At 44.0% G+C, this 12,169-nt stretch overlaps 1 protein-coding gene across 1 annotated transcript; it reads left to right on the top strand.

Annotated features, from left to right (window-relative positions):
• The first annotated feature begins 4,368 nt into the window (after nucleotides 1–4,368).
• LOC115137386 (hypermethylated in cancer 1 protein-like) lies at nucleotides 4,369–11,905 on the top strand. Its single transcript, XM_029673689.2, has 3 exons — nucleotides 4,369–4,851; nucleotides 10,005–10,135; nucleotides 10,332–11,905. The coding sequence occupies exons 1-3, from the start codon at nucleotides 4,569–4,571 to the stop codon at nucleotides 11,508–11,510; spliced, it is 1,593 nt and encodes a 530-aa protein (XP_029529549.1). The 5' UTR covers nucleotides 4,369–4,568; the 3' UTR covers nucleotides 11,511–11,905.
• Nucleotides 11,906–12,169: the final 264 nt, after the last annotated feature.

Below are 12,169 nucleotides of genomic sequence, written 5' to 3'. Positions count from 1 at the left end.
TTATATAAACCTTTATACTTTTCTGTTCAGTTTACAGAGGACCAGTTGATATCCGGTGTTGCTGGTAGGAGAGACTGGACCTCTGAAGCGGCTGGTCACAAACCCTGGCCCTTGGTCAGAACCAGTCACTCTTCCTTCCCGGGTCAGAACCAGGACCGCACCACGAGGGACAGTGCAGGGATGGAGCAGGGCCTGGGGCTAATAGAGATCGACAATCCTGTTCCTTTGATACATACACCACAGTATCCATGATAAGGATAGGCATTCACCACTAGAGTTACCTAGCCTATAACACAGCACACAATCCCAACAACACCCAAACAATGGCTAGAGGTCAAGGAGGGAGCTCAAAGACTAACCACCTGAGTGAGGGTGGTGGCTCCTGCTTCTGCCTCCTCTGGTGTCATTGGGTCACAACGTGGGAGGCTGAGCTTTAGGATGGACGCTGACAAGCAGTAAGTACGCATGCCCAACGTGTGGAAAGGGCTTCGCTCAGGCGAACTAAACTACATGACTAAAACTATGTGGACTCCTGCCAGTCGAACATCTCATTCCAAAATCATGGGCATTAATATGGAGTTGGTCCCCCCTTTGCTGCTATAACAGCCTCCACTTGTCTGGGAATGCTTTCCATTAGATGTTGGAACATTACGGCGGGGACTTGCTTCCATTTAGCCACAATAGCATTTGTGAAGTCGGGCACTAACGATGGGCGATTAGGCCTGGTTCATAGTCGGCGTTCCAATTCATCCCAAAGGTGTTAGATGGGATTGAGGTCAGGGCTCTGTGCAGGCCAGTCAAGTTCTTCCATACTGATTTCGACAAACCATTTCTGTGTGGACCTGGCTTTGTGCACGGGGGCATTGTCATGCTGAAACAGGAAAGGGCCTTCCCCAAACTGTTGCTACAAAGTGGGAAGCAAGGAATTGTCTAGAATGTCATTGTATGCTGTAGCGTTAACATTTCCCTTCACTGGAACTAAGGGGACCAGCCCGAACCATGAAAACAGCCTCAGACCATTATTACTCCTCCACCAAAGTTTACAGTTGGCACTATGCATTGGGGCAAGTATCGTTCTCCTGGCATTCCCCAAACCCAGATTAGTCTGTCGGACTGCCAGATGGTGAAGCGTGATTCATCACACGAGAGAATGCGTTTCCACTGCTCCAGAGTTCAATGGCGGCGAGCTTTACACCACTCCAGCCAACACTTGGCATTGCGCACTGTGATCTTAGGCTTGTCTGTGGCTGCTCGGCCATGGAAACCCATTTCATGATGCTCCCGACAAACAGTTCTTTCAACCGAGGACAGACGATTGTTGCCCGCTACGCACTTCAGCCCCGTTCTGTGAGCTTGTGTTGCCTACCACTTCACGGCTGAGCCGTTGTTGCTCCTAGACATTTCCACTTTACAATAACAGCACTTACAGTTGACCAGTGCAGAAATTTGACGAATTGACTTGTTGGAAAGTTGGCATCCTATGACGGTGCCATGTTGGAAGTCACTGACCTCTTCAGTAAGGCCATTCTACTGCCAATGGTTCTCTGTGGAAATTGCATGGCTGTGTGCTCAATTTTATACACCTGTCAGCAACGGGTGCGGCTGAAATAGCCAAATCTAATCATTTGAAGGGTTATCGACATATTTTTTTGTATATAAATCAAATCAAATGTTATTTGTCACATGCGCCAAATACAACAGTTACCGTGAAATGCTTACTTTACAAGCCCTTAAGCAACAATGCAGTTCAAGAAAGAGTTAAGAAAATATTTACTAAATACACTAAAGTAAAATTTTTAATTAAAAGTAACAATAAAATAACAATAATGAGGCTATATACAGGGGGTACAGGTTAGTCGAGGTAATTTGTACATGTAGATAGGGGTAAAGTGACTATGCATAGATAATAAACAGCAAGTAGCAGCAGTGTAAAAACAAAGGGGTGGGGTCAATGTAAATAGTCCAGGTGGCCATTTGATTAATTGTTCAGCAGTCTTATGGCTTGGGGGTAGAAGCTGTTAAGGAGCCTTATATAGTGTATATACAGAACAATAATAGAAACACAACTTCCAACAATTAATGATTTTACTGAGTTACAGTTCATAATGAAATCAATCAATTGAAATAAATAAATTAGGCCCCAATCTATGGATTTCACATGACTGGGCAGGGGAGCAGCTATGGGTGAGCCTGGGAGGGCATAGGCCCACCCACTGGGGAGCCAGGCCCAGTCAATCAGAATTAGTTTTTACTCAAAAAAAGGGCCCTATTACAGACAGAAATACTCCTCAATTTCATCAGCTGTCCGGGTGGCTGGTCTCAGACGATCCCGCAGGTGAAGAAGCCAGATGTGGAGGTCCTGGGCTGGCATGGTTACACATGGTCTGCGGTTGTGAGGCCGGTTAGACGTACTGCCATATTCTCTAAAACAACATTGGAGGTGGCTTATGGTAGAGAAATTAACATCAAGTTCTCTGGCAACAGCTCTGGTGAACATTCCTGCAATCAGCATGCCAATTGCACGCTCCCTCAAAATTTGAGACATCTGTGGCATTGTGTTCTGTGACAAAACTGCACATTTTAGAGTGGCCTTTTATTGTCCCCAGCTACAGCACCCGATGTCACAGGAAGGCCAAAAAGTTAATCAAGGACAACAACCACCCGATCCACTGCCTGTTCACCCCGCTATCATCTAGAAGGTGAGGTCAGTACAGGTGCATCAAAGCTGGGACCGAGAGACAGCCTCTATTTCAAGGCCATCAGACTGTTAAACAGCCATCACTAACATAGAGGCTGCTGCCAACAGACAAATCTCTGTCCACTTAAATAAATGGACTTAATAAAGGTATCACTAGTCACTTTAAATAATGCCACTTTAATAATGTTTACATATCCTATATTACTCATCTCATATGTATAGTGTATTCTATACCGTCTACTGCATCTTGCCTATACCGCACGCCATTGCTCATCCATATACTTGTATGTACATATTCTATTTCATCCGTTTACATTGTGTGTATAAGGTAGTTGTTGTGAATCTGTTAGATTACTTGTTAAATATTTCTGCATAGTCAGAACTAGAAGCTCAAGCATTTCGCTACACTCGCATTAACATCTGCTAACCATGTGTATGTGACCAATAACATTTGATTTGAGCACAAGGTGCACCTGTGTAATGATCATGCTGTTTAATCAGCTTCTTGATATGTCACACCTGTCTGGTGGATGGATTATTTTGGGAAAGGATAAATGCTCACTAACAGGGACATAAACACATTTGAGAGAAACACTATCTGAGCATATGCAACATTTCTGGAATATTTTATTTCAGCTCATGAAAAATGTGACAAACACTTTACATGTTGCGTTTATATTTTTGTTCAGTGTAAATACATATTCCCGTTAAACTGAGATTAATTAAATTGTCATGGTGATGCAGTTTGGACGTTTGGTATAACGTGACAAATTATCATACATGATTGATAGTGATGGCCTATTTTGAAATGAGGTAGCCTATTCCTAATTTAGTGTTCAAGGGGATTTAAAACTGTAAACAATAGCTTGTGATCGTAAATTCAATCTGGAATGCCAAATTCAAAGGGTTTCGCTCTCTGAGTTTACACTCGACGCCCTGGCCGAGGAGAAGGGTTGATCCGAGCGTTCTGACTTCCACCGCAGTCATGCACCCAAGCTAACTGGCTGAAATTGTCTAGCTTGCTAACTACTTCCCGACACAAATGAGAGAAGACGTCACTCTGACCATTTTACTCGCCCTAGCAGAGCTGGTTATGCTGTGTTCCTTTATTCTGAGCGTTGGTGACTGTGACTCTGCTGCTGGCAACAATTTAATTACGCGTTTTTGCCGACGTTGACTGACACCGGTCATATTCAACAGGTGTTGAGCGTTCGTAAATGCATCAGTTATTCTGAGCTCTGGCACACTCAGAGGAGAGTGCTCAGAAGTCGATAGCCAGAGTGAATTTACGAACGCATCCATAGTGTGGCCATAGGCAGACGTTGCAATTGAAGGATGAATTTCACGCTATTCTACATTTTGTCGGTACAAACGTTGATTGAAGAAAAAAAACTTTTTTGTGCTCCCCCACCTAAAAAAAAAAAAATTGCACAACACCACTACTTGTAACCTTAACGTTTGTTCAACTGACTCTCGTATTTGTTGATTTAATCGGACTTTATTCATATAATGAGTAGTCCAGGAATGACACGAGAAAGTAGCAACTCTCCAGATCGCAATGATACTCTATAAGCAGTACCGTATTTCAAAGAACAGCGCGCATACATTTTACATTTAACCACACCATTGAGCTATAACGCCAACCAATAAGATCCTTTCTCTTTAGTGTAAACGGAAGTGACCAAAAAGTATTTCCACGTTAGCATTTATTTAGACGTGTATTAACACCATGAAACTCAAAATATCAGTCCATTAACTGCATAGCGTCCCATACTTACCCAATGTAGTTTTAAATTCGCATTGGTGCTAGGACTTCGTTAATATATTATATAGGTAACGCTAACTAGGTAGCTGATCACGTTAGCTAACAATGGCTAATGGTATGGTTTTTCACACTCAAATTGCCTCCATTATGGAGGTGCTAGCGAATGCAGCAGTGGGAGAGATCTGTAAACTCGTAGACGACGACTATGCAGTGTTTCGTTTGGAAATAACTCAAAGCCAGAAAGAAAACAGGACATTGCGGAGAAAACTACAGCAACTGGAACTGAAGGTGGCACGGGAGCGCGCAGAGGGGACAATGCGAGAGCGCGTCGTCGCCAGTCGCCCCAGTAGTGTCAAGATACTCGACCGGTACAGAGGAATGACAAGAGGTATATTTTTCAGAAGGCTGTCGCCGTTCATAAAGTTCATTCCTTATAGCCCCGTTCCCCATGAACGTGTTTTCAGATGTTACACAGAACTGGGTCTTGGTCACTTTCTGGATGGTATGTAATAATTCAAATACCCTGATTACGATATCTAGCGCAAATATTCAATATCATATAATAAACAAATGCGCACGACTTTTGGATGCTGAATAAAAGCAGATTACCTTGCCAGAAGATACCGACCCTACCGTTACCATTGTTTACAATGAGCAGCACTGGGGCTCCAATAATGGTTAGTAAGTGTAAATAACATTTTATTTAACACGCTGGCCTGTAGAGACTATTGTTTATTTTTTTTGGGGGGGGGCTCCAATCAGTAGCCACAGCAAAAAAGTATGTGGACACCCCTTCAAATTAGTAGATTTGGCTATTTCAGCCACACAAGTTCACAGAATGGGACCAGCGAGTGCTGAAACGCGTTAAAAAAAATCTGTCCTTGGTAGCAACATCCACTTCCCAGTTCCAAACTGTCTCTGGAAGCATTTTCAGCACAAGAACTGTTTGTCGGGAGCTTCATGAAATGGGTTTCCATGGCCGAGCAGCCACACACAAGCCTAAGATCACCATGCGCAATGCCAAGCGTCGGCTGGAGTGGTGTAAAGCTTGCCGATTGGAGCAGTGGACACCATTCTCTGGAGTGATGAATCACACTTCACAATCTGTCAGTCCAACAGACAAATCTGGGTTTGGCGGGTGCCAGGGGAATGCTACCTGCCAAATGCAGAGTGCTAACTGTAAAGTTTGGTGGAGGAGGAATAATGGTCTGGGGCTGTTTTTCATGGTTCGGGCTAGACCCCTTAGTTCCAGTGTAGGGAAATCTTAATGCTACAGCATACAATGACATTCTAGATTATTCTGTTCTTCTGACTTTGTGGCAACAGTTTGGGGAAGACCCTTTCCTGATTCAGCATGACAATGCCCCCGTGCACAACTCAAGGTCCACACAGAAATGGTTTGTTGAAATCAGTATGGAAGAACTTGACTGGCCTGCACAAAGCCCTGACCTCAACCCCATCAAACACCTTTGGGATGAATTGGAAAGCTGACTACGAGCCAGGCCTACTCGCCCAACTTTAGTGCCAAACTTCACTAATGCTCTTGTGGCTGAATGGAAGCAAGTCTCCGCAGCAATGTTCCAACATCTAATGGAAAGCCTTCCCAGACAAGTGGAGACTGTTATAGCAGCAAAGGGGGACCAACTCCATATTAATGGCAATGCTTTGGGAATTGGATGTTTGATGAGCCATGTAGTGTATCACAGCCATTTTGGAATTGCAGGGTCAGCCAACGTGACATGCAATCCCATAATGGTTGCTGTGGCTACTGCTAACTAGCATGAGGATGAAAATGGCCGTTTTCCAGGAAAACTAGCAGTATTTAAATCTTCTCGATGGAGCAGTGTGGTTTCGTGTCTTTACTATCATTAACTGAAGACATAGTTTTTATCAAAGATTCTCTGTAATTAGTTATTTCGCGATCAACTTATTCATCACGTAACTAATTAACTAGGAATTCGGGGCACCAAGGAAAAATATTCTAATTAAAGTTAGAATTTCCTAAAATAACTTTTCAGATATTTTATCTGATCAATTAGTATTTTAATTAATGAATTATTTACTTTACCTCACCCTTAGTCTCATTCCAAACATTGTAAATTGTTGGTTATCTGCACGAACCCAGTCTTCACTGAGTCATCCATACATCAATTGTCTTAAATCTTGTATTTATTACTAAGTAATTCACAGAAATGCATAAACAAACAAACAAACAAGGTAAATGTGGTTACATTAAATGATAGGAGAATGTGCCCTAGTGGGCTAAACCGGCATGGCGGCTTGTTAGACAAAAGGGGAAGTGGGGGTCGACTAAGTCACTACAGAGTGATAATTATAACAATTGAAATGCTAATCCTTTGCACATGGACGCTCACTCATTCGGGAACAATTGCAATCAATATATATATTTACGCTCAGTGTGTCGTCTTGATCTTTGGTGAAAAGTTTGTTTCTTTTGTAGAATTGTCCGTCTGTCTCCCTCTCTCTCTCTCGGTTGTGGTTAGAGGGGATTGTTCAGAGTGACATCGTTATAGAATGGATGTTTCGGCGGTTGTCGTTCTTCACGTTCAATGATTCCGAATTCCTAGCTGCAGACCAGTAATTAATATCAAAGACTTGTTCATATTCTGTCGGTATCGATAGTCTAAGAGTTTAACCACGTGGTATGGTTAAAAGATTCAGAAATGGTCTACAACCTATGTCCCCCCAATGGAGAAAAACATGGTCTGCAACCTTAAGCCATCTCGTAATTGTGATAAGCTCGGTCTCCTGATAATTTCTCAAAGTTGGGTTTTATTCGGAATGGCAGAAAAGGGGCTGTCCCAGGAGGCCTGACCCTAACTGGGCTCAAAGGCGGTCCTCTGATTTAGTTCAAATCAAAAGGGATTTGTATTTTTCTTCATTAAACAGTCCAAAATCATATTATACAAACAGTATCATACTCACTCATTCATCTTATACAACAATTAGATGTAAACCTCATATCTGAGGCTATTATATAAACAGCGTTATGGTAATGTGGTCACACCGTCTCCCATGAGCTTCCCCAAGTTGTGACAAACGGACCAGTTCGTAGCTGGATTCTTCACCCATCTTTTATACTTTCTCCGGAACATGAAATTTGTTCGTACCTCAAGTTCTGTGAGGTGGAAGGATTTCCTTTGTTCTCCATGAAAATCTACTCTCTCTGTACTGTGTGTCCATGAGGAGATTCTCAGGAATTTACGACGTCTCTCTGACCACAGCAACCTAGTTGAAGGAGGAAAGGGAGAGGCAGGGAGAGGGGGATGGGCTTGCTATACCCAAAGAGGCCAACGTCAACAGTGGATAAAGGTCAAATCTGGAGTACAGTGGCGTTGTACAGACCCATATCTCATGCTGGTTCCATGGTGTCTTAATGTAACCATGAAAAGATGCAGTAGTCTCTACAAGCCAGAATGTTGAATAACATTATATTTACACTTTACTGGTTGTTCATGCTGTTGGTCCTTTTGGAGGTGGAGATCTCTTGACATGTACGTTGACCGAAGCACGTTTCCTTGCAGTCAGCTGGAAGCGTTTGCCGTTCGGTTATCCTCGGCCATATTGTGCAAGTGTTTGTCAAATGCGAATTGCATTTCTTTAATGTGGATATTTTGTATCAGATTACCTCCGACATAGGAACAAAATCGGTGGACAACAAGTAAAGTAAGTTGAAATGTTTGTTCAACATTCTGACTTGTAAATGGGACTGTTCAGGAATGCTGAGCCTACATGATATAGACGAGTGTGTAAGTATTTCACTCTCAGATTCTAAAAGAGGCTATTGTAACCAGAGCCATATACACTGCTCAAAAAAGTAAAGGGAACACTAAAATAACACATCCTAGATCTGAATGAATGAAATATTCTTAGTAAATACTTTTTTCTTTACATAGTTGAATGTGCTGACAACAAAATCACACAAATTATCAATGGAAATCAAATGTATCAACCCATGGAGGTCTGGATTTGGAGTCACACTCAAAATTAAAGTGGAAAACCACACTACAGGCTGATTCAACTTTGATGTAATGTCCTTAAAACAAGTCCAAATGAGGCTCAGTAGTGTGTGTGGCCTCCACGTGCCTGTATGACCTCCCTACAATGCCTGGGCATGCTCCTGATGAGGTGACGGATGGTCTCCTGAGGGATCACAGTGACAGTCAGTGACAGTGACAGTCTGTGATGCAACGTGGCGTTGGTGGATGGAGCGAGACATGATGTCCCAGATGTGCTCAATTGGATTCAGGTCTGGGGAACGGGCGGGCCAGTCCATAGCATCAATGCCTTCCTCTTGCAGGAACTGCTGACACACTCCAGCCACATGAGGTCTAGCATTGTCTTGCATTAGGAGGAACCCAGGGCCAACCGCACCAGCATATGGTCTCACAAGGGGTCTGAGGATCTCAATTCGGTACCTAATGGCAGTCAGACTACCTCTGGTGAGCACATGGAGGGCTGTGCGGCCAAACCGGTCATGCTGGAGGATGTTGCAGGCAGCAGAACGTTCTCCACGACGTCTCCAGACTCTGTCACGTCTGTCACATGTGCTCAGTGTTGAACCTGCTTTCATCTGTGAAGAGCACAGGGCGCCAGTGGCGAATTTGCCAATCTTGGTGTTCTCTGGCAAATGCCAAACGTCCTGCACGGTGTTGGGCTGTAAGCACAACCCCCACCTGTGGACATCGGGCCCTCATACCACCCTCATGGAGTCTGTTTCTGACCGTTTGAGCAGACACATGCACATTTGTGGCCTGCTGGAGGTCATTTTGCAGGGCTCTGGCAGTGCTCCTCCTTGCACAAAGGCGGAGATAGCGGTCCTGCTGCTGGGTTGTTGCCCTCCTACGGCCTCCTCCACGTCTCCTGATGTACTGGCCTGTCTCCTGGTAGCGCCTCCATGCTCTGGACACTACGCAGACAGACACAGCAAACCTTCTTGCCACAGCTCGCATTGATGTGCCATCCTGAATGAGCTGCACTACCTGAGCCACTTGTGTGGGTTGTAGACTCCACTCCGTCTCATGCTACCACTAGAGTGAAAGCACCGCCAACATTCAAAAGTGACCAAAACATCAGCCAGGAAGCATAGGAACTGAGAAGTGGTCTGTGGTCACCACCTGCAGAACCACTCCTTTATTGGGGGTGTCTTGCTAATTGCCTATAATTTCCACCTGTTGTCTATTCCATTTGCACAACAGCATGTGAAATTTATTGTCAATCAGTGTTGCTTCCTAAGTGGACAGTTTGATTTCACAGAAGTGTGATTGACTTGGAGTTACATTGTGTTGTTTAAGTGTTCCCTTTATTTTTTTGAGCAGTGTATTTGTGGGTTGTCATACACTTACAATGTTATGTTGAGCAGGACTTTCATACAAGCCTTAAAATGAGAACTCCCCCATCTTCTGCAACCAAACGGCACTCTTCTCCCTCATGCGGCAGTGTTTGCAAAGACCGTAAAGGGTCTATACCATTGAGCAGACAGTAGCCAACAACCTCTTTTTCCCCCAATCACTTTCTCAGGTGAAGGACATCTCACTGAAGGCCACAAGAGATTTGTGAAGCCAATGAAGAACAATTCCTGGAGAGATGACCAATCAATTACTGTTGATGAGGGGAGTGGAACCTCAATCCAGCACGTTATCATGATAGAGGTTAGTGTAATAGTGTTGCATAAAAATGTGTTACTTTGTAAATCTAATGTGGCCCGTTTATTTCAGAAAGGCTCGCCTCAGCTATTCACTTGCTTACATGTACATCTGCCATAAGGGAGCTTGTGAGACTTCCCTATGACATTATTATCCAATTCTACTCATGTACCGGTAATAACCTCCTCTCTTTTTGTGTCAGTCTGCAGAAGCTGAAGCTGCAGGTCCTGGGGTCAAGATGGAGAGGTCTGAAGGAGATGAAGACCCACAGCACAGCAGAGACATCCAGACTGGAGCACCCTCTGTAGCCACAGAGGACCCCATCACCGCCCCAGTGCAGCCCAGGACCCGAAGCAGCATCACGGAGGTCAGCGGAACGCCGAACGCCGTCCTCAAGTCAAAGACAGACACAGAGACTTTAACACGAAGGCTCCTACACACAGGATCTGACCACCGATCAGACCCAGAGAGACTGGGCTGTCCTCCTGCTCCCAGTTCAGAGTACTTACTGGTATTTCACCAGAGCCAAAGAAGGGTTCATTCCCGTGGAGATGGTGATGGTGACACGTTAGACACTGGTCGTGATGATCCGTCTTGTTCTTACACTACAGAGATGGACCCTGGCAACATGCCCTTGGGTTTAGAGACACAGACGGATTTGTCTAGAGGGGACTGGAACCAGTACAGTAGTAGTGTATACTCTGAAGGGTGCCTAGATAAGAAAGGGGAGGTTATAATCGTAGATGAGGTAACTGTGAAAGTGGAGGGTGACGCTTCTCCCACATTGAATGCAGATCGTCATCTAGTTGACGGACACTCACAGAGCAGAGATTTCTTAGATTACAGGGAAAGCTTGGAGACAAATTCAAACGTTGTGACCCACTCTCCTATTCAGTTCAGGGATTCTGACCCAGTGTCCACGTTGATGGAGCCTTCCGATTCACACAGCCATGCCATTTTCGGTCAGGTATTGAACTCAAATGACAGGGCTAGAGCCCAGGTTCAGGGAGGGGGAGCAACATCAGGCAATGGTAAAGAGAAACTGTTCCTCTGTATGTTCTGTAACAAAGGCTTCAGCTGCCCCCAGAAGGTGGAGATCCACCAGAGGGTCCACACAGGGGTGAAACCCTTCAGCTGTACCCAGTGTCACATGCGCTTCGCCCAGGCTCGTGACCTGAAGAGGCACCAGAGGGTCCACACAGGTGAGAAACCCTACAGCTGTACCCAGTGTGAGAAGAGGTTCTCCCGCCAGGACCATCTGAAGATGCACCTGAAGGTCCACACGGGAGAGAGGCCATTCTCCTGTACGCACTGTGGGAAGACGTTTTCAGAGAGGAGCTACCTCAGGATACACCAGCAGAAAAACCATTCCACTCTATAACATAAAAAGTAACCATTCTACTCGACAGCTTAGATCAAACCCTGCATTAAAGACAAAGATTAATTTTCATATTTGTCGGCAGAATAGATCCGTAGATGCGTTTGGAATAACAAGAGGAACCGATATCGGTGTTGAATGTTCTTGTGTAGAATATTGCATCCAGACATTGTGTAATATAAGCCTACAAAGTCGGATACATATTGTGTTTGTACTGTGTGCCTATTTAATTACTTGCATTCAACTACCTAATTTTTTTCCCTAGACACATTTCATGACAAAATTAATGGAATTGATCAATTTTATGCAGATTGTTAGTTGAGATGTGTATGTGTGGTTTTCATATGGTGTATTTAAAACGTGTTTCATGTTCAATAAACACAAAATGAGACTTTTCATTCTAAGACTCTCTCTTTAGTGTACATAACATCCGATCTCGCCCTATTCTGCATACACACTATAACAAATATACACTTACATAATATACCTACTGTACACGTCAACATAGTTTAGTCGGGTTTGTCTGACTTTCCATTGCAGATGTATTTTTACCCACATCATATTTATGTCCCATGATGGGTTTTAAAGCAAGTCATTCTGTAACTACAATATAGATCTCAAATTTAGTGGGAAACATAAGCAACAATTTAACTATCCAATTT

This window comes from Oncorhynchus nerka, linkage group LG11 (assembly GCF_034236695.1).
Source record: "Oncorhynchus nerka isolate Pitt River linkage group LG11, Oner_Uvic_2.0, whole genome shotgun sequence".
NCBI lineage: Eukaryota > Metazoa > Chordata > Actinopteri > Salmoniformes > Salmonidae > Oncorhynchus > Oncorhynchus nerka.
The sequence above is the reverse complement of the archived record's forward strand: the minus strand, read 5'-3'. Positions and strand labels throughout refer to the sequence as shown.

What these genes read in the sequence shown, in the direction of transcription:
- LOC115137386 (XM_029673689.2), top strand. Translation starts at nt 4,569, where the DNA reads ATGGCTAATGGTATGGTTTTTCACACTCAAATTGCCTCCATTATGGAG. An exon ending in GTACAGAGGAATGACAAGAG is followed by an intron (nt 4,852 to 10,004) that starts GTATATTTTTCA and finishes TCACTTTCTCAG; the next exon opens with GTGAAGGACATCTCACTGAA. An exon ending in AGCACGTTATCATGATAGAG is followed by an intron (nt 10,136 to 10,331) that starts GTTAGTGTAATA and finishes TTTTTGTGTCAG; the next exon opens with TCTGCAGAAGCTGAAGCTGC.